The sequence below is a fragment of the Crocodylus siamensis genome, chromosome 1 (assembly GCF_052110815.1).
Source record: "Crocodylus siamensis isolate JL-2025a chromosome 1, ASM5211081v1, whole genome shotgun sequence".
NCBI classification, from domain to species: Eukaryota; Metazoa; Chordata; order Crocodylia; family Crocodylidae; genus Crocodylus; species Crocodylus siamensis.
In genome coordinates this window covers 60,911,548-60,934,960 of record NC_143395.1, presented here as the reverse complement: position 1 = coordinate 60,934,960, position 23,413 = coordinate 60,911,548, and the positions used below count along the sequence as shown (strand labels likewise).

The 23,413-nt window shown below is 40.4% G+C and overlaps 1 protein-coding gene across 7 annotated transcripts in view; it reads right to left on the bottom strand.

The window, feature by feature from the left end:
- Nucleotides 1-10,671: 10,671 nt before the first annotated feature.
- SENP6 (SUMO specific peptidase 6) overlaps nt 10,672-23,413 on the bottom strand; it is a 134,382-nt gene continuing 121,640 nt past the window's right edge. For all 7 annotated transcript variants that reach the window (XM_090035214.1, XM_090035160.1, XM_090035194.1 and 4 more), the window contains 3 exons: nt 17,924-17,992; nt 17,671-17,821; nt 10,672-14,884 (listed from right to left, as the gene is read on the bottom strand). In XM_090035214.1, the coding sequence (XP_089891340.1) occupies nt 14,675-14,884; nt 17,671-17,821; nt 17,924-17,992 (430 nt within the window). In that variant the 3' untranslated portion in view covers nt 10,672-14,674. The remainder of the gene's footprint in view (nt 14,885-17,670; nt 17,822-17,923; nt 17,993-23,413) is intronic.

Below are 23,413 nucleotides of genomic sequence, written 5' to 3'. Positions count from 1 at the left end.
GGCTGCGGGCCGGCCCCGCCCCGGAACCGCCACCGGCAGGACCGGCGCGGCCGGTACCAGCGCCCGCCGCGAGCCGGGGGGCGTCCCGCAGTTAGGGCTGAGCGTGACAGGCTGGGGTGGGGGCGCGTGTGAGACAGATCCAGAGGTGTGCAGTTCATGAGGTGTGTGTGTGTGTGCAGACAAGGGTGTTTGAGTGAATCTGCTATCTTTTATTACACCAACACGTACGTGTGTGTGTGACAGGGTCAGTTGTGTGTGAGGTTCAGGAGTGGGGGGCTGTGAGACAGGCTTCGGGGGGTGTAAGATGGTGAATCTGATATCTTTTATTAGGCCAACTTAAATAGCTGGAAAAAACAATTTTAGCAAGCTTTAGGGTTTAAAACCCCTTGGTCAGGCTGGGGAAGCCTCTGCAGTTGGTGTGCGCTCCTCCTGGCTGGGATGAATAGTAAAGAATTGCATCCACCCAGGAAAAGCAGCACAAGCTGGAGAGGCTTCCCCAGCCTGACCAAGGGGTTTTAAACCCAAAAGCTTGCTAAAATTTTTTTTCCAGCTATTTAAGTTGGTTTAATAAAAGATACCACATTCACCCAAAGAACCTTGTTTGCCTCGGTCCTTAGACCAACACGGCTACAACCTGCACCCCTGAGAGAGAGAGAGAGGTTCAGGTGTGTGAGATTCAGGAATGCGGGGGCGGGGGGTGAAGTTCAGGAGAGATGTGGGGCAGGGTGCACACACATCACATGTAGGTGTTTGTGTGCACCAGATTCAGGGTGTGTGTGGCTGAGTCAAGTTCAGGGCATGTCACATCGCCCGGATGTGTACGTCAGACTAAAGGGGACACGTGTTCGGTTTTGGGCAGAAAGCACCCAGGTCTCTTCAAACCCACATTTTGCCCCTATGGCCTTTCCTTGGATGCTCCCAGATGCCTTCACATGGCGTTTAAAATTAATTCTAGGTTTGCTCCAGTGACAGTTCTGAGTTCCTAAACCAGGGGATTGTGATACCAGCCATTTCAAACATTGCTTTTCAGGACAGTAGTTAATCCTGATTTCTGTTTGTGGAACATACACACAGATAAGGATCATTGTTATGTTGGGGGCGGGGATGGGGATGGGAATGGCAAACTGTGTTATATTTAGCATGTGATGACTAGTTAAAAAGCCTCATGGAAATAGGCTACATCCTGGCAGGAAATGGTCAACCAAACGTATTTAATGTATACAAATGACTCAGTTCTTCTTCCTGAGGGATTTTTTTCCCTACAAAAATAAAGACTCTGAAATTTAGAGTGGCTGAACTTTGGGGTGCATCATCCTAAAGCAGGGGGGGGGAAAAAGTTAGCAGTTTTCACTATTTTTAGAAGGGAGTATCTAGAGAAACTTCTGAAAGACGCTGAGCTGCACCTGACTATGTGATTTGTATTACCTAAGTTTATATTAACCTTTGAACAAATTATTTTAAAATAACTCATAAATTATAAATATTGGTCTGTGTGTCCTTATGGGTATTCAATGTATTTGTCATTTTGAGGGACAATTTTATTTAACTTGGAGGTAAACACATTTCTTAAAATTGTTGTGGACAATGACTGCAGCTTGGAATGGAAATACTTCACTTTCTCTTTGTCACCTTTACAAGAGATGACTAAATGAAAGGCTGTTACCTTTTAAACAGATAAGCATTGATAGATTACACTTGTGAAGAGGTGCTGTGCATCCAAATGTTTGCTATAATGCTGCAGAGAATTTTTCAGGACCTCAGGTTCCACTTCCTGGTTAAAAAGAATTTATCTGTCTTATGCTTTGCCTTAGGGAGTTCTAAAAAAATCCAGGATACAGTTTGTTCTCCAGCTGTGTCAGTCAACTTCTCATAAGAAAGTAAATTAGAGGAAAATGAACACCAAAGTTAAAATGTGGATGTAAGAATTATTCTTGGTATTTTTCTGTGACTTGGAATAAAAAACATGATGAAATGTATGGTAGACAAAATTCTTTGGGTAAGTCCAGTATCTTTTATTAGACCAACTAAAAATGACGAAATGTATTTCACTTTTACCTTTTCCTTACACAAGGAACCAACAGCAAGAGACATCTCATAAACTTCTTCTATAAGAGAGATTAACCAAAGCTAGAGAGTCTGAATCATGCTAAACTTTTTCAAAACTATGGATAAGGGCAGGATGGCCAATTTGGGATTTTAGGTCAGGTTCATTTTTACTTTACAGTCATTTTAGGAAATGGATTTTCATCAGAGAGACCGAGCTTAATGGCTATCTAAGCAGGAATAATATATGCATTGTAGCAGTTCAAATGACTGTCCCATGACAATATTCTTCCTATAAAGTAAAGCACCTTCTGTTTTACATGCAAAAGAAGAAATCCAAAAAAGTACATTTGGTACAGATGGAAAATGTAGACATAACTCTTTCCAAAAAAAGTCTCCAGAATTTAGTGTTTGCCAAAAATAATCTATCATGTGGAGCAAGAAATACACTAGTGCTGCCCCAGCTTCATGAAAAGTAAAACACATCAAAGTCCTCCAAGGATCATAAGAGCACAGTACCAAAGCCAGGAGAACCATGAGGGAGGACAACTTTAGATTTTGTGAGATCTTATCATTGTTCATCTGAATGTGTGTGTTGTATTATAATGTTGGTTTATTGCTATTGTCCACTCCATGTGCATGGGACTGGATTCCTCTGCCCAGTAGTGGAGGGTTTAAGGATAGAGTGGGCCCAACTGCCCTTCATTTCTTTTTCCAACATAGAATTTCAAAGGATTAGGACTAGGTAGTAGTGAGGAACACGGGTGAGATGTGGAATCTTTGTGCACAACACATCTAGTCAAATCTTCTTCTGTTTGGGTGGTTACCTAGCATGATGCCATCTTGGGTGATTGAGGGCCAGTGGACACCAAGGATGAAATTCTACTGCACTTTGTGTGCCCGAGTGGCAGTTTTCGAGCCATAGGAGTAGCCTTTTTAGCCCTTAGGTACAGGTTGTTATTTTCTTACCTTGCACTGTGGTTGCTGAGGCTAGAAATAGATGTCGCCAAATGAAGTGGATGAGTTGTGCTGGCATGTGTCCTAGCATTACTGATCCACTTCATTGGGTGAGACATACATCACCCATTGTCCCATTGGTCAATGCTGTGATACAATGGGCAACGTGTTCTCCCAGGACTTGAGGAGCCTGGTCCTACATACTTCAGATATTCCCATGCAGAATTGGGTCCCTGAGGCCCCATGTGTGTCTGCTTTCCTACTTACAGAGACATAGCCCCAACATTTCCCAGGGGCACATCTCTGTAAAGGAAACCCAACTTTCCCTGGCTAGGGAGGTACACCCCAGAGACCTCAGGGCCAGGTCCCTGAAAGAGAAGAAAGCCAGGCAGGCATTCCCAGGGCTTGAGTGAGGGGCCTGATCCCATGCAGGAATTCTTGGGGGGGCACAGGAGCTGGCCCCTCAAACTCACAGATGCTCGCCCAGTCATTTAGAATGTGCAGACAGTCTCCTGCCACAAACCAGACTTCAACAATAAAGAGGCAAACATTAATACAGCTATGGCTATCTAAGCAGGAATAATATATGCATTGTAGCAGTTCAAATGACTGTCCCATGACTATACTCTTCCTAAAAAGTAAAGCACATAATGCAGCCTTGCTGCAGCCATAAATGTTGGGCATTTGTGGCACAGCGAAGGGTTTGATGTCTGTTTACTTGGCCTTTGGGCAGACAGCAACATTTTTATGGAAGTACAAATGTAACAAAAAGCAAAATCTGTTTCCACTTATAGGGACACACATTTAGACTGAACACAAGCTATAGGTTATTGTCACAGAGCGGGGCACAGGAGCGGCCGTGATCTCTCTCTAGAGCTCCCTGTCGTGCCAAGTAGGAGGTCCAGCACCCTCTTACTCGCCCGCCACGTTTTGTTGTTATATGGTTCTAGAAGGGAGGCTGCCTCTTATCGCCCTGGACACTGTGCTATGCTTATACTGTCCCCCGTTCCGTAGGGAGTGACCTGGTGCACCCCAGCCTTATGGGCTACGCGTGCCTCCAACCTCCCCTTTAGCACGCCCCAAGCCTCGCAGATGTACCGGATGTTACCTGGTCAGATTCTTGTATGCGCCCCTGGGCTTGTCACACAAGCTGGCGCCCCTCTATCCGCTAGCCCTCTTGGGCCTACTAATTATATCCGCCCCCCTCCTGGGGTCTGCTCAATATACACGCCCCTCTGGGGGCCTCTCCATATACAGATGGTGCCCCCACTGGGGCCTGTCCCTCCGCGCGCTCGCCCTCTCTGGGCTCCCTATAATTGCGGCCTCGCCTTCTCCAGGCTCGTCTCTATGGTAGCACCCTACCCTGGGCTTCTCTTCCTGTGTGCCCCCCCTTGGGCCCAACACGAGCCCTTCAGGCTTCTTGCAAATGGGGCTCAGGTGGCCTTAGCTGTGCCTGGCCCCCAAAATCCTCTTTGTCCTTTCTCAGGGCTGGGGTATTGCACCCCGAACTACAGTGCCCTCACCGGCACTGTGCACCTTGTCAGGGCTGGAGTAGTACATCCTTACTACAGTGCCCTCACGGGCACCAGGGTCCCCACCACTGTGGAGCCCCTCTGGGACTCTTCCCAATTGGGGCTCAGGCAGCCCTAGCCTTACCTGGCCCCTTGACCCCTTTCTCTGGGTTCTGCCCCGCTGGGGCTTCTACCTACGCCCACGCTGGGCCTCCTCTCACTAGATGTGCCCTCCCCAGGCTCCTCAATCTGTTCGCCCTATCTGGGGCCAGGGTCTAGACACCCCACAATACAGTACCCCTCTCTGGCTCTGGGAGCACCCCACCTCCCTGGGGAGCTTGTGATGAGGCCTCCTCCACCCCTACAACCTCGCCGGGTCCTCCAGTATAACAATAACTAAACAGAACCATAAGCCAATCGGCTGTAACGCAACAATAAGCCTCCTGGCTATAACATAGGATCCAGGCCCACCTGGCTCTCTTGCAAAGGCCTCCCAGTCAGGGTTCTGTCCACCCTTACCATGGTGCAGCCCCTTGGGTGCTCAGGCTGCACCGCTCATCTCTGCTCAGCGCTCTGATCTTTAGCATGTGCATACTAACTATGGAACTTGGGAAGAGCACTTGAAGAACTATCCTTTTATAGGTGAGGTTGTTAGCGTCCAGTGCAGTATAAAGTTTGTGTACTACTTCACCAGAAGAGTGGAGTGGATGAACCACATGTAGTACGCTCAAAGGTAATTAACCTTTACATTTCTAGATTAATTCACTGGACAAACAGATATCTAAAACAGGTTCTAATCAGTGTATCAAGGTTATGCATTCATCCCCACAAACAAAACTTTTTAAAAGCTCTGAATAAGTAGATGCTGCTTGCTTCAATGTCCACATTTTTAGGGTTGTATTCTATGTATGCTCAGGGGAACTAGAATGATTTATTTTTTTGGCCAAATGCATGATTTACATAGGGGTGAAAATCCATTTCTTTTTCTTATGTGTTCAGATTTTAAGCCATATGAATACATTGTAGACTAGTTGAATGCTGCTGGAGGACTCGAAGGAGAGGGAAAAGGTGGGAACAGTGGTTCAGATGTTAGATACAGACCCTGAAAACTCAGTAATGGATCCCAAGCCAGCTGTTCACAGGAGTATAAGGAAGGTGAATTTTTTCTATGAAATATAAAACAATATTAAACTATTTGGCATGCAACTGTGAGCAGTAGTAAAATCTATTGTCTTGGTAAAGTATAATTTGTGTTAAGCATAGATTTACCTAATGTTGCATCCTAGATCTATGCTAATGGAGAGATTATGAGTGTTCCCAACAGCCAATGATGTGGAAGAATTATAGGAACTGTGAACCTTATTCAAACCAGTCATCCTAAACATTGTTAATGAACAGTAAGATTTCCATATACAAAGAAAACTGCATGTCTGAAGATGAAATGTTGAAGTAAAAGTTAATAAGCGTTTCTACTAAACTATATAGCAGGATTAACCTACACATTCAGGACTGATAGTATCAGTCTCAAAAGTCAATATAGGTGGCACAGGTAGCAATGGCTATAATTATCGTTGCCAAACATATTTTACTGTATGACTTTTTCAGTTGCTTATCACTTAGCCAAAATTTAAATATTTGGGCTTAAATATTCCATGCTGGGTTTCTGCTGATATTGAACTTCTTGAGAAAGTTTCAGTCATTTCCAAGAATGAGGTTAGGAATGATGAACAAGATTTAATTTAGCATCATTTAATCACATTAAAATTCTTACATTAAACTGTGAACTGTAGCAGCAACTTAACATTCAACAAATTCACCTTTATTCAGCCTTTTGAACCAAATTTGTCCCAGTTACATAGAGACTTCTGAAATTCTTGACCCACATATAACCTATGGAAACTGGGTAGCTAAATTATTTGAAGATTCCTTCTGTCTTGTTATGTTTTGCGCAAGTTCTCTCCCAAGGCTGAGCAGGACTTTGTGCACAACTGTTCTTAGCTACCATGAACTGAAAGCAAGAAAAACTGCCTCCTGAGTTGTCAGTGCTGCCCTGTTGACACCTAATCGGCTTGCCTGGACAGCAGAACTGATGTCGGAGAGATAGTAAATAAGGATGTATTGGTCTTTATTGACAAATAAAAGGGCCTGAGGCTGAGAAAAGCAACATAGAGCATAAAGGAAACTGAGACTAGGATTTGGAGCAGCAGAGGAAGACTAGGACTGACAGGAGAAATCAGGCTTGGGATTCTATGGCAGGATAAGGAGAGATGAGGCTTGAGGAGATTCAGTCTTCAAATAAAAGTGTTTCCCAAATTTTTGATACCTGGAGCACACTTTTGTTTCTGGAATAAAATTGACAACACACTTCACTCTTACACCCAAAAACAGATCTGTCTGTATACATTTCTTCAAAACAGATCATATTCCTTTCTCTATGAGAAAAAAGTCATAGCAGTGCTGAGAAGTACTATTAAAAATGACATTTTCTTCAATGCATGTTTATTTAAACCAAAGATTAGTCTCTATGCCAGTGGCTCTCAATCTTTTTAGCCTCAAGGCCCCCCTCCACAACTCTGAATTTCATGGCACCCAGCTGAAAAATCACTGAGCTAAAGCTAAATTCAGAAAAGATCTAGAAGGGGGCCTTGAGGCTAAGAGTCGAGAATCATTGATCGAGCCAGTGTCACCTGAGGGTGGCAGGGAAGGACTCCACCCTGCAATGCCCTGCTCTTTCCACTGTCTACTGCCTCCCACTGCCTCCTGTCTCCCACTGCCTGAGCTGTACCTCAGGGGACACAGCCAGCCCATGTTGCTAAGGCTGCTCCTGCAGCCACACACACTGGTGACCACCCCTGCTGCCCTCCTGCCAGCTCTGGGAACATGGGAGGAATGAGGCTGCAAAGCACACCTTTGTCTGTGCATCCACCTACCAACTCAAAGCAGAGCTAGCTCCTGGAAACATGAAGGGGTCAGCAGACGGGCTACCTGGGGACAGGGAAGGCAACAGCAATGGCAATAGTCCCCAGAGGAGTAGCCACAGGTGCCACTGGAGCATCTGGGGCAAGTGCAGGGTACCAGATGGGAGGAAAGCTTTTCCCTCCTCACAGAGGGAATCTTACAGAATACTTTTCCCAGTCTTGTGACACACTTGTGGGACATGGCACACCCTTCAGGAATAACTGATAAAAGATTCTATAACCATTACAACACCCCATAAAATAAAAACTCAGAGTTTGCAAGTCTCAGCATTTCTTTGCTGACTGCAAATCGCTGTGAAACCAAGATCTATATTTCTTATCTCCCTCTAGTGGTTGGCTCTCATTGAGGCTGTGGCCCTTGGCAGTTGCCCATAAATAGAAACCATGTGAGACATTCAGGGATTAATGGCATGACAAAACAGGAAACCAGCCACAAAAAAATTGCAGAAAATACATGTAATATTTTTGTGGCTAGTTTTCATTGCATCTTAAACTAATTATGTGTCAGGACAGCCATGCTGTGGAAACTGATGCTGGCTGCATGGCAGGGTTTGGTTGGAAGCTCCCTCCATGGCAGAAGGTTGACAACCCTTTGGTGCAGCCCTTCATGGGGCAGCACCCTGAAAGCAGTAGGGTGCAGAGTAGAGGGGAGTCCACCAGATGTGCCAGGGTGTCAAGTCATGGGGAGCTGAAAAGGTCCTAAGGCCAGTCTTGGGGTCAAGACTGACAATCAGCTGATCGTTGGTACTGGCCATGGGAACACACCAAGTCACACTCAGCTGGCTGGCAGCCAGTTTTCAACTTGCCAACACAAGGGCAGCCTAAGATCATGATTATGGGCTTCCTTTCCATTGGAAAGTAGTAATGGTGTAGTTGGGATCTGATCCCAAAAATCACATGTCCTGCCATACATGTGGCATAGCAAGAGGCACAACTGTTGGGCTCAGGGATTGTGCCTAGCTTGAGATTTGAACTGCTGAAGTACTAAACACTCCCAAGAACACCTGAGATAAATCAGAGTTGTGCTCTGAACAAACGAAGTGCCAAAAAAAGCTAACAGGCACATCTATACTTGGACTTGAATGTGCAGTAGGCTAACTGTGCAATAAAGCACCATGTAAAAAGTTGTGACGTTATGCTAATGCACAATTAAGATGGGCCACTGTGCAGTCACTAAAAAAGCCTGCCAATGCACTACTGTGCATTAGCACAGCCTAATGTGCAGGAATATAGTACCTCACATTGGAGGCAGTAAATTTAATGGGCATTAGAAAGAGTGCATTAATGCAAATGTAGACCTGCCCAACACATCTGAAAATTAGGCCATAGACATATTTAATTTGGCACCCAAAGTTTGAGTACATTTTTTACCCCATGTTTTCCTATTTGGAAAAATGTGAACAACCAACGGCCCCTCAAAGAAGCAGTAAAAGTAATGACAGAAAAATGGTTATGAAGCAAGCAGACTAGCGATAAACACCATGAAAAGTCATGAGAAAGTTAATCTGCAGGGGCTGAATAGTATGCAGTAACTGCAGCCTGAAGCCACACGGAGAATGAGGATGAAATGAAATATTGAATAACTGCACATTCAATATGTACCATCCATTTTGCATTGACCAAAGCAGGGGTTTCATCGAAAATATAGTATGTGACTGTATAGTTAGATTCCATCACAATCCATTCATACAACTTAATTGCAGCCTTAATTACAGCCCTCTTCATTTATGATTGCTTGACTTTGCAACCAGAACATTTTAGGATTTTTCATTTGGTTTTTGTATGCAATGTTTTTGTAGTCCGGAAGTTTCCAGTGGCCCATCAGCTGGGATGTAGCATTTGTATATCTTCTCACAGCCCTTTCTTGCCCTCTTGCCATTTAGACAGATTATGTTACAATATTGATTTATTGTAGTTTAGAAGACCAGCTGTTTAACTCCCAGAATCAAGTAAACACTTTTTTTCAAGTTACAGATTCCTTTCATTTACATTCTTGCACACCCATGGCCCTATATTTAGTTCCATTTTCCATTAGAGGCACAACTAAATGATGTCATGTTCTCAGTGTTCCTTTAGTTTTAGCCTACTTTATTGTCCTTGTACTATCTGACAAATTGTTAGTATATAGTATTTATTTTGAAGTTCCAGTCCTGAAGCAATGTGGGATGTTCATTAGAACTAAAGTGATTATTCTGGCCTTTTTCAGCCCACTATTTATATTAATATTCAGCTCATCCTGCCAGTTTCAGACTCCCAGCCAAACTTTTCTGTAGCTGCTCCTCCAATTATACTGTTTATGCTTGGAAATGTAAACTGCTCTATCCTTTCAAATCATATCCTACTACAACACTAACTTATTCTATGCACATAAGAATTGGGTGCGTTTAATGAGTTATCAATTAGAAAAAATATTTTTCTAGTTGTCAGTCTTAAAGAATTGAAGTTTGTTACAAGGAAGGTAACGTGTGTCAAAATTAGTTACAGTAAATTGTTATATGCTACTGACAAGCATTAGTACAGCAGCATAAAAACTGTTCGTATTCCCGTTAATATAGTATATATATGTATACTGCACTTAGTTTAAATCACAGGGTAAAAGCCTTGTTTTGATTTTTGTATTGAGGACTATTAAATCGTGTAGATGTTGAGCTTAAAATTATTCTAACCACTCTATTATTTTTCAGGCTATTTCTTGTCAAGAGGGATAGGGCTTGCTTCTCAGCTGATGCAAAGTACCTTGGCTTGACTTCCCTCAAAGGAACTACAGAAGCTGAGGCTCTGACCTATGGTGTAGACTTTACCAAAGCAAGTATGGAAGTATAGATCCTGATGCATGAAATAAAGCAAGGCTTGAAAACACACAAAATGGACATTATTGGGACATTTCATATTGAAATGTCCATTATAAATGCATCTTTGATTAGTGCAAGTGGACCTTGCTAATGATTAAAACCTCTCTCTCTCATCTTTGGAAAATAAAATTGAACATTTGACTGAAGGGAAATGAACGGTGTACTCTTACTTAGAAGAGTACTATTTCATGTTTTCAGGAAATCATCCATCCTTCTCTCCCACCCTTGCCCATCCATAAAGGAAAAAAAAAAATCTAAATTCAAGATAAATAAGGGAGGAGGAGAAAAAAGATGAAAAACAGAAGAGATCAAGCTCCTTATTTTGTATCTCTGTAAATAGGTAGTGATTTATTAAGGTTTGTTTTTTTTTTTTACTACTCCTCTTTCTCCATAAAGCATGTACTTTCTTCTTTTTTATTCATAGAATCATTTCTAAAGAAAATACATTCTAATCCTTTACAAAGATAACAATGAAATGATCTTTGCTAATGTTAAGCTCATAAGTTTCCAGTTACTTAGAAAATCATATGCAGATTATATTAAGCCTCATGCATTATGAACAGCATAGTTAACTCTGACACCATCATTTATGAAGCTTATGAGAAAAAAAGAACAGCTCAACTATTAAGAATACATGTTGGGGTGAGTACATGGCGCCACCTGGATATGGAGTCTTTGAAGCCCAGCAGAGTTGTCTTTTGTTACCAGGAGTTGGCATGTGTCTGCAACCAAAGCAAAACCAGCCTTCTCCTAAACAGGGGGGAGGAGGAAGTGAGCATGAGCACATCACAGTCATTTTCCAAAATGTAACTGCACTAAAACAGGTTAGGTCTAAATGGCTCGAATAACCCAAAATCATTTTTCAGGCAGTGTGACAGTTTTAGGGCTTCCTCAATTTCTGTATATTGTTTCCAAAAGGTATTTTTTCATGCCAAAAAAACAAGGTCTTCTTAACGAGACTTCAAAACACAGGCACCTTTACATACGTAGTCCATTAACATGTTAAAACATTAAATATTATATAATCAAATTAAATATAGTTATGAACACAGCTGCTGAAAGTACGTTAATGCCAACTTAAACTTATTTTGAGAAACAAGATTTGCACCAATAATGCAAATTGTAGCACTTGTTGAACAGAAAAATGTTTCTTTACTCAAGTTTTTAAAATACTAAAATGAAGATTTAAACAGATCCATGACCTCAAAATGCAAAGGTTTCTGGTTCTTTCTTTATAGCTTAATATAAAATTAAAATCCCAGCAGCAGTGCATTTTTCTTTGTGTAAACGGAAAAGTGTTTGTTATTTCTTCACTGAATCCTTTGAGATTGATTTCTTAAAATTGGGAGGAGACCAGTCATTTCTCCCTGTTGCAGATTAACAAAGCTGTTCTTTCTTCTGGTCTTTGATGTTTTAAAAAATGTGCATGTGGCTGCTTGGGCAAGAAAAATAAGTGTGTCACAAGAGAATGCTTAGATGTCTCCTCTGCTTCTGCAGCTATCCAGCAAATGTTTACCAGAGGCATGCATTTTTTATGCTAAGATAAAACTTTTATAAGAATCCTTAACTGTTATTCTATCCAACATGAAAACCAATACAACAGATACATCTAATTAGTCAGCCACTCGATACCTTTCACTGCACAACTGAGTCATGCTCCTTTAAAGTAACACTAAATCTTATAAAGCAACATCTAAAAAACATTTTCAGAATGTTTTAGATGCAAGACGCACACCCCCACACATCCTCCCACACACCCCAATAAATACCTGAAAATTCATTTTTACACGAACTTTGTTGAAGAAGAACTGGTCCCACATAATTAATGGTAAAATCCTGTTTTTACGTTGGACAAACATGTAAAAGCAAAGGATATTTTTAACATAAAATCATACATACTAAGTGTGTATACTCCAAGTCAGTAAAGTTTTAAATAAGTCATTCTTAATTCTGTATTTTTTTCTATTAACATCACTTTTTATTAAAAAAATAAAAGTTTTCCTATATGCAACATGTGTATTAGCTTAACGTATGACTGAATCTCTCAAGATCTTAAACATTAAATGATAATAAACCAAACATTTTTATTCTTCACATTTCCATTCTTATATCTCAGAATGGGGAGGATAAAAGCTCCAAACTCAAGCCTAAGAAGAAAACCAAATCACTCTAAAGCATTAAATATGAAAACTGTTCCACAAAATGTTAGAAAAGAAAACACTCTATTGATCAAATTAGGATATGTTATTTATAATCGTTGGGAAGAGAGTGAGAGGAAGACTGGATTGAAAAAGGAATATATATAAAATTGTAATTGTTTTTGCATCTTTCAATAAGAGCTCCCTCACGCTTGGATCACTGATTTATTTGCACTTGTATAACAACTAGTCTAAAATTTTTACTCCCAAGTAGTTTTTCTTTCAATAACCTCTCATCCTCATAGTCTTGTTTTTTTTTAATCCAGAATTTCCCTAACAATGGCAAGGAGTTGAACTTATAGTCAAAAATGACTGGAGAAGGGCGTGCTACATAGATTTAAATTTTATGCATCAAAAGGGTTCCTTGGCACACGTATGCAACAGGAAATCCCGAAGTCCAGATCTTCCCCAACTGACATGGGTAGTACTCAAACTCTCAGATCCCCAGCGCATAGAAGGACGAAGTGAGGGCATCAACATTTCATACAAATCCCACAGGCAATTCTGTGCAAAAGGTAACAGCCCAAGCTTTATATTCCACCGTGTTCAGTCATGTTGCCTTGATAAACCCACCCTGAAGACAGGCTGTTAGAGGTAACTATCCATGCAAGATTTCTCTTGAAGTATGGGTCATTAGAAGCTATGCTTTCAGGCTCTAGTGACAGAGGAGCTGATGTAGAAACACAAGCTTCTGTGGGACGGATTTGGTCCTGCGCTTGAAGCTGATCCCAATGACCCACAGGACTTAGGAGCTGAAATCTCCTTTTCTTTTGCTTTGAAGGAGGGAACCAGAACTTTCAAGTCCCAGCAGAAGAATCCAGAGAAAACTCTGCAAATAGAAGGAAACCCTTGTTTTTCCTCACCCTTCCAGCAGACCACTTTTTTCACAGAAAGAGGCAACTTCCTTGCAAAAAGGCTTATGTTAAGGAAAGGCTAAATTATACAAACCCCTTGCAAGGACAGGTTCTCTTTCATCTGAGTATCAAACCCTTTTTAATAATTAAGGGGCTGTGCAAGGTAGTTCTGCACTGCAAGAAATATTGGCATTTAATGTTGTACTTTTAAATTACTTTAAGTGAGATTACACCATGAAAAATATCCAAACAAATTAATTCCAACACCTTAGTTTGATGCTACCTAAAGCCAAGAACAAACAAATAAGCAAGCAATGAACACTGATATTTGGGGGGGTTGTGTGACTATTACAAAAAATAGTAATCATACACTTTTTAAAAAATGTTCATTACTTAGATAAAGCACATATGAATGCAACATTCGGAATTGTAACATAGAAAATGTAAATGTGGGCAATCTGTTATTTCAAGTACACTTACCAAAATACAATTTTTATAATGAAGAAAGTCTCAAAATACACCTGTACAACAATTGGGATCCACAAAATGTGATTCCATATCATCACTTAAGATCATTTTATTTAAAATTGCTTTTATAATACTGCTTTAATAGTAATCTCTGGTCAAAGAACATTCTCCCTCTCAATCCCCACAAAGCAACTGCAAAGTTTCAACTGTAATGCATGTCTTTTCATAACCCCAAATCTGAAGCATTCCCATTTAACTATTACATTGTCTACACTTAGGTATTGTATGTAAGGATGTGAATCACCTTCCCTAGGGCCATAGTTTATCTTGACCATGTAATTCATTCAAATGATTTTTCATCTGAAATCAGAATAATCTTGTAAGGATAACTGAACAGGGTCAAAATATGAATTCCATAACCTTGTTACCCGATCATTCCCTATGTGTTAATTAATTAAACATTACAATTTTACTGAAAAAGAAAAAAAAGTTAACCATGTCATCCTATAAATATTTTATTTATTTGCTTTATGTTTAGAAGTTGCTATTTAAGTTCTATTAACAGAAATAGATAACAAAAAGCTTCCTAACAAGTGAAAAAAAATAATTACAAATGCTGAAAAAGTTGGCCTCATTAACATATGTACAAACTTGCTTACTTAATACATATCTTTTTGGGAATTTATTAATTTTATGACACACATTTATACAGGCATTAACATTCCCAAGTAACTTTGAGCAGAGAATACTCCAATGCTTTAGTCTGGGCAGACAAAGATAGTATACTTCAGTTTTTGACTGCAGATTTTTTATTTAGTCTGAGCTGCTGTTGATAAATTGTTCTGTTCCTTCCTGCACAGGTCTTTCTGTCAGACTCGTATCTTTCTGTCCCTTCTTCTCTTTGTTCTGCTGTTCCTGCAGCTTCAAGATTATGTTTCTTATTTCTTCTCGTTTAGTTTTCATTCTAGGTCGTGGAAACCAGTCCATTAAGTTCATTGGTAACTCAAAATTGAGAATGGGATTCTGGAAAGAATTCAATTGAATATTATAATACAGTGACACTAATTAAAAGACCACAGAGAACTTTTTTACCTGAACCAAACTGAAAATTTAGAACAGTCATCAAAATCCCTCTACTTATAAAAGAGGATCTCTACAATTTATGGTCTTGGAAAAAAGAGTTTTCTATATTCATATGGAGGCTACATTAAAATGTGATCCATAAAATATTTATGAAAACTGTTTATATTTTAGAATTAAAAAACAACTTTAGAAAGTAGCAAGTTTAGTGGATATTGATTAATGTAAAATACTTGCTTTACAATTGAATCAAAATCACTGCAACGACTACTGGAAAAACAATTCTCATCCTTTTTAGCAAACAGAGCAAATTTATTTTTGCTTTGTTTTTACTTAGGAGCAAGCAAAGTTTGACTGATTTAATTCTAATACATTACTTACCCTAAGCAAAACATAACAGATTTGCTGAAACTGACTTTTTCTGAAAGTCTTACACCACACCACTACAATAGCATCAGGATCAATCCACCTTGACGCACACAGAATTTAGATAGTACAGTAGTAGAAACATTGGAAGCCAGTTTTAAAATTTAGTGAAACTACAAATTCTAGTGCATTACTGGTTTTCTGAAAAATGTCAAAGTATAAGCAGACAATATGGATAGAAACTGTGTACAGGTTCTATATTCAACTTGGCTAGATGGGCATGAGCACACTCTAAAACAAGGATAAAAATTAAGGTTACTATAAAGAAAGTTAGAATGAAATCTGGCAACAATATCCTGGATAGATAAGAAATGGAAAGCTTTCAGAATTCATGTCACAGTAGGCATGGTCAGTGTCTATCTCTGGAAATGACAGAAACTAATGTATGGTCAGATATAATTAGCATATTTACTTAAATCTAAGACATGTTTTTTTTCTCCCCAGTCAGCATGGGGGGAAAAGCCCCTCATTTTAGGTTGACTTAAAAAATGTATCGGGGGAGGGGGAAGCAGCTGCTGAAGTTCTGACTATGGCCCTGAATCTGGGTCAGTGCAGAATCAGTCCCACAGCAGCCACCTGAGGCCTGCCCCCCCAACAATCTCTGCTTACCCTCTTCCAGCTTCTGCTCCCTCCGTCCCTTCCCCTCCCCCCGCAACTTTCCCCCTCCCTTATAGTCGGGTGGAGCTTGGCTCCAACTCAGGCTGGATTACCTCCTGGGCACAGAGCACATGACAACTCCTTTGCCTGACCTGCCAATCAGCAGTGCCACCATTACTGCAGTCCAGAAAGGCTCAGCTTCCACGTGCTATGCTCCAGGGAGGGGAATAGAGTCCAGGCAGCACCTGACAGTAAGGGAGGGGTGGAGGGGGAAGAGGCAGAGACTAGGGAGTGGCAGACACTCTGGGCAACAGACTGGGGAGGGGTTGCTGGGGCAAGGGGCAGAAAAGCTGCAAGGGGAAAAGTTGGGGGGAACAGAAGGCAAGGGGACCACCTAACCCTCCCAGTCACAGCTTTCTCTGCTATAGCAGTGGGAGGAGGGCAAGGGACAAATTTAAGACAACTCTCCCACACTGAGATTCTACATCTGGGAAGTGGTAACAAATTTATAACTTTTCCATATATAATATCTGATTAATTCAGGGTTATCTTAAATTCAGGGTCATCTTAGACTTCCATAAATACAGTGCCTGTGTGCAAGTTTCCTAATTTATAGTAGCTATCTTATTAAAGAGGTTTGGGTTTCAAAACAAACTGGGTTTTTAACTTGGTTAAAAAATTTAAGGCAAATTTTAGTTGCCCGTCAGGAAAAAGAACATATTTATCTATTTTGTGATCACCTCCCTTGCTCCATACTTCCTAATTCCACTTGTTCTAGCAAGTGTTCCGGCCCTTGCCAAATGACTGATGCGAGATGTTAACTCTCCACTATTTTTTTTTATTCTTGCTATATGAATGATAGTTGAAACAATTAAAGGACTTTTGTGTCATTTAAAATAGATTAGTAACTTAAACTGATGGACTTTTAAATCAGCCCAAGTTGAAAAACATGCATTGTTATACAAGTTTAGAATAGCATTTCCTCTATATATTATTTCCTGTAATATGTTGCAATTCCCAAGACAACTGCTACAGGCAAGGGCATTCATTTGCAGTTCTCTGGCAAATGAAAGCTTCTTCACAAGTCATGACAGGAAGAAAAACTAAACGCATCATAATATAGCAACCACTTTGCAATGAGAGAGAAACTAAAAATTGTTTACTGACTGTTGGTCCCCATTTTCTTCCCCATTTGCAGCACTTGACTCTATAGTATAGCGGAGGGACATGGAAAGGAACATATTACAAAGAGTTCTTGTCCGCCATGTCTCCCCAGCTTAGATATTTTGGTACAGGCCCATTTCCCTTGTGGAAGTTGGCACATGGCTTTACTTTTCAAGGTCATGAAATGTGTTTAAGAAAAAAAAAAACAGCAAAAAAATCCCACATATCTTTAAAGAAATGCTTATCTTATCAAATTCATATAGTGGTCTTATGAAAGTCAGTGGATTTTATACCACTTACTTCAAAGGGACGAGCAACTAGAAAAAAAATTCAGACCTTTTCTAAAACCATTGGTACCTTCCAACATTTATATTGTGAGATTTCTGTCTATCTATACATGACAAATGGCACATATCCAAAATAGAATGGATTCACCTTGCAAATGGATTTTTAATTCATAATCCCAATTTCACAGAAATGCTCACCATAGTTTTAACTACAGGCTACAAAATAAATTGTGTGACAGAAGTGAGGAAACTTACCTCAAAAAAGCTCTCCACATACTGTAATACGTATACTCCACAATCACTGAAATTGTTTTGTTGGGGCACTTTTGGATTGGAACCTTTCATAACATCTTTGGAGAAACTTCTTTTACTACCCTTCCTGACTTCCCATTCTACTTCCAAGTATCTGAGACAAAAGGCATATAGAAAAAAAAAAAGTTAGGATATTTTTTCTTGTGGAATTTTGCAAATATCTGTTAAAAATCTGAAAAAGATGTTTAGAACTTACTCCCTTAGTGTTTTCACAACATTGGATCGAGAAGGGCCTCTCAATGAGTCCATAAGCAAAATGCATGGCCTAGGAAAAAACACAATTTTAAAGATACCAAGTATTTTACACATGCTCAAAAAATAGAGCAAGTTATTCTGCAACTTGCTTTGAAAACAAGCACAAGCACAAAGTAAATTTACTAGATTTAACATTTCTATAAATGAGTTGCTTGTTACACATAAAATTAGCAGAAGAACAAAAGATGATTACTTTTTCTTTTAGTATGTTACCTATGCATTTGATCAACCTTTGTGTAAAGTCACTTTCACTATTTCTCCTGGAATATGTTAACTATTGTGCTATATCAAAGATTAAACCTGTGCTTGCTTTGGTTTGGTATGGTTTGGCTTTGTATTTGGGTCTCTTTCACAGAACTGCAGGAAAAGGAAGATATTAAAAAAATATAGGGAAATTTAAGGGCAGCTTAATACAGACACTAGTCAACTTTTTACTCTTTTGAAACAGATTATGTTCTTTTAAAATGTACCTGTGGACAGCATAGAAAAGATCACACCTTATTTTTAATGAGTAACGTATCTGAATAATGTTTAGAAACTTGTGTGCTGTTCTAAACTGTAAAGTGTCACAAAAATACCCTCATTAAAAAAAAAAATAAAACCCCAAAACACACTCTAGCAGCTAGGAAAAAAAATAAATGGAAACTAGAATCTCTTTGACATCGCATACACATTTAAGTGAAAGGGACTTTACTACTATTGGCAGTAAAGAATTTAACCAAAGAAAAATAGTTTTATAAGTCAGGGAAAACAGCCTTTACAAAAGGTAGACTGCATTAATACTGTAGATTATTTACACTCCTCATCAATGGACAGCCTTTGCCAGTGACAGAAAACAAATGTAGTTTGGACAGTACAGAACAACACTGTAAAATATATTAGAGTTAAAATGTTACGTTTTTCGAAGTAGAATAGAAAATTTTAACTATGTCCCTAGTAGTAATAAGCATACCGGTTTAGTATAAGTGCATAACACTGCCCTCCAGACAAGGTCTGCTACTTTCTCAAACATTTAAATTTTTAAAATATGTTCCTGGAGACTGAAGCTATTTGAATTAATGAAAAGAAATTAAATTAAAAAAAATCCCACACCTTAGGGAAAAAAGGAGATTTTAACACCAGGGGCTTGTTAGTAATAGGGAAAGGCTTATTGTCACAAGTGAAGATATTAAAGGACGTGTATCTTTTAAAATTGAGTAATGTGTGCATTTCTATAGACTTGATCAAGGTAAAGTAATCCACAGTACAAGTTTTTACTTAGGCCCAAATTAGTTCTGGGGTAGAAAAATGGATGTGAATAGTATAAGTCACAGCAACTCAAAGTACATTTTTAAAGCCTACAAACTAGATTTCTACTTTCTATAAGCAAAGTATAAAAATGATTTTTGGATAATGCACATACATAACACCATTATGCTTTTGTTACTGTACATAAAGTGGCTATATAAATATAAGGTGCAAGAAGCAGCAAGGGAATTGTGTCCTCACTCCTGCTTGGCAGAGAAGCAAGAAGCCTTGGTGATTCGGAGAAAGAATTTGCGAATTAAGTCTCTGCCCGATTTGGGCTTTGTGATTTGGGCTCATTTTGGTTGCCATTTGGAGGGCTGTTTGGGCAGTAAGCAGGGAAGTGCTCTCAGCTCATCAGTCTAGCCACTGAGAATAGTGTGAATTAGGAAGCAGGGCTCACTTAGGCAAAAAGGTAAGTCAGCCAGGGTCCAATGAACACACTGGGGGGAGGAAGGGGAAGCAGGGGGGAAGGCAACTGATCTCAGAGCTTCCAGCATGTCCCTGTCAAAGACATGTAGGGGAAGGCTTGTGGCGAGAGGTGTTTCCAATTAATTCCCTCAGGAACCAGGTTTTGGGTGTTCACTGGTCCCAGCTATCAGGGCTGGTAGAATTAGCTGAACTGCCAGTTTCTAGAACTCTGGCAAGGAGTAAACAGATGAGAACCTGGCAAAGAATGTACTGCATTTGAAAGCTTGTCTAATTCTATTCCAGCTACACAGTTTGAGGATATCAATAAAAGAATATAAATTATATTATATATAAATTATAATATCACATGTACATATTTATTAGGATTTATATAATGAGGATATCTTTTATTGATAATTTATATAACGCATCTCTCAGAATTTCTGGATCATCACAGCCACAAAATCACTCTTACACTACCATACACAGAAACCAGCTAAAGACAGGTACAGAAAGTAGTGGCTAGGTTCAGAAGCACTCACACAGACAAGGAATTGACACAATGTGAGGCGGGTGCGGTTTTTTTCCAACAACTAATGGAAGTATTTAAATTGCAGAACCTTGTGCTCACAGGGTACTTGAATTCCTTTAACATCTGCTAGGAGGGTAAGAGCAGTGCACATGCACTCCAAATTTTTGGAGTGTTTTGGGGATAACTGTTTGGTACAGATGGTGGAGAAGCCATGGTAAAGATTGCGGGCGGAGGGAGGATAGGACTTTTCTCTATTTTCTGCTCACAGGGAGGAATTGACTCAAAATATGGAGGTACAAGTTAAATTGGGTGATGACAGTGACTATGATAAGACAAGAGTTCAATATTTTAAGGAAACGGGGGAAAAAGGAGTAGCAGAGTAAAGATGCTAGACTTCAGAAAAGCAGACTAATAAACTAAGGGAACTGGTGGGCAGAATCCCCTGGGAGGCAAGTATGAAGGGGAAAAGGAGTCAAGTAGAGCTGATTTTACTGCAAGGAGGCCATATTAAGGGTGAAAAAAAAACAGGCTATCCTGATGTAAAAAAAGAAAATAATTGCTCCAAAAATTGTGGCCTGATTAAGCTTGCATTTTCAATTAGCTGAAACTCAAAAAACAATCCTAGAAAAAGTGGGAAACCAGCCATATTTTTAGGGAGTAGCGTAAGAGTATTGCACAAGCAGGGAGAAAAATCAGGAAGGCCAATGCAAGAACTGACTACAGGTATCAGGGGATAAAACACAAGAAAAATGCATTCTACAAGTATATTACAAGTAAAAGAAAGACCAAGGAAAGTATACATCCCTAAGTAAATGCAGAATGCAATCAAATCATGGGTGATGCAGAGAAGGCCGATGTATTTAATATATTCTTTACTTCAGGCTTCACGAACAAGGTCAGAAACCATTTGACCACTTCAGTTGGAAACAAAGATATATGAGGTGATAAGTAACTTAGTAGTAGAAGAATGGGTTACAGATCTCATGAAGCATGTCATCAAGAAAACTATTTCTAAATGTCTAAAGAAGAAAAAGGTGATCAGGAACAGTCAGCATGGATTCATCAAGGGCAAATCACACCTGGCCAACTTGAATTCTTCCTTTAAATTAAAGTTCATATGAAAGGATTCAAAAAAGAACCGTCACATGTCTGTTTATTTTTAAGTGTTCCAGGAACTATTGTAAATATAGGCTTATGATTAGCCTCATTAGGGGGGAAAAAAAGGTTTATCCCTTATCCACGAGAATAACCAATATGGATTTGTAAAGGGTAATTTATGCTTGATGAACCTCATTTCCTCCTATTGCAAGGTGACAGGCTTTGTAGATGGGGGAAATCAGTGATGTGATGTACCTTGAATTCAGCAAAACTTTTGATATCATCTCACATGCCACTCGTTAGTATGTTATGGAAATAGTATCTAATTGAAGCTACTGTAAAGGTGGCTACAAAACTAGTTATATCATTCCACTTAAGGAGTATTCATCAATGGCTCAACCTCTAATTGGGAGCAGCTATTCAAATGGGGTTCACCAGGGGTCTGTCTTGGATCTGATACTATTGAATACTGTTCGCTTCATTAATGATTTGGACAATGGGACTGAGTGCATACTTTGCAGATTTAAGGGTGACACCAAGCTAGGTGAAGTTGTAGATACTCAGGAAGACAATATACGGATTCAGAATAACCTTAACAAACGGGAAAAATAGTCCAAAATTAATTAAATTAACTCCGTAAGGACAAGTGCAAAGTACTGCATGTGGAATGGAACAACTGCAGGCATAAATACAGACTGGGGAACACCTGGCTAGACTGCAGTAAAGGACCTGGAACTTATAATAGATCAGAGGCCAAGTGTGAGCCAACAGTGTGCTCCTGCTCCAAAAAAAAATGCAACAGCACAGTTGTATTAACAGGAATGCCACTTGCAAATCAAGAGAAGTGATTCTTCTACCAAATATAGAATTGGTGAGGTCACACTTAGAATACTGCATCCATTTTTGGGAAGAGAACTTAATGAAAAATGTAGACAAATTAGAAATAATCCAAAAGAAAGCAACAAAAAATATTAGAGGCTTAGGAAGCAAGGCAACAGCCCTAGACTTTAGGGGGGCTGACTTCAACAAGCTAAGGAGGATCGTTGGGGAAGCGCTGAGGACCCAGTGGGGAAGGGAATCAGATGTCGAAGGTGAGTGGTTGCTCCTTAAGGAGACGATCCTCCATGCCCAAAGGGAGGTAATCCCAACAAGGGTCAAAGGGAGCAGGAGGGCACATAAACCCCCATGGCTCACTAAGAGCATCCGGGAATGTCTCCCTGCTAAAAGGGAGGCATATACCCAATGGAGAGATGGGGTCATCACCAAGAAGGACTATGTTACAGTCGCCCGAGGATGTAGGGGGGCAGTCAGGAGGGCCAAGGCAGAGTTGGAGATAGGACTAGCTTCCCGGATTAAGGACAATAAGAAGTCCTTCTTCAAATACATAGGGGGTAAAAAGAGGGTCCCGGGTAACGTGGGGCCCCTGCAGGACATGATGGGCAACTTAGTCATCACGCCAGATGACAAAGCTAACATATTTAACGATTTCTTTGCCTCTGTCTTCCTAAGTAGGGACCAGTTCAGCCACCTCCCTGCTGGGCCCCCCTCGGGCCCCGAGAGAGACACGCCTGGGCCAGGGGTTAGCGAGGAGTTAGTTAGGGTACTTCTGGAGAGGCTGGACGTGTTCAAGTCTGCTGGTCCGGACGATCTTCACCCTAGGGTTCTACAGGAACTGGCCGAGGTCATTGCGGGACCCCTGGCGCGGCTCTATGAGCACTCGTGGTGCTCTGGCGAGGTGCCGGAGGACTGGAAGAGGGCCAATGTGGTCCCTATCTTCAAAAAGGGAAAAAAAGAGGACCCGGGAAATTACAGGCCAGTTAGTCTTACCTCAATCCCGGGTAAGCTCTTTGAAAAAATTATCCTGGCACACATCCAGGAGGGCCTTGCGGGGGAATGCATGCTCAGGGGCAACCAACATGGGTTCATCAGTGGCAGGTCTTGTCAGACCAACCTGGCGGCCTTTTACGATCAGGTCACCAAATCATTAGACGCAGGGGTTGCTGTGGATGTAGTCTTTTTGGACTTCCGGAAGGCTTTCGACACTGTCTCTCACCCTGTCCGCATCAAAAAGCTGGGAGACTGTGGTGTCGATGCCCACACGGTCAA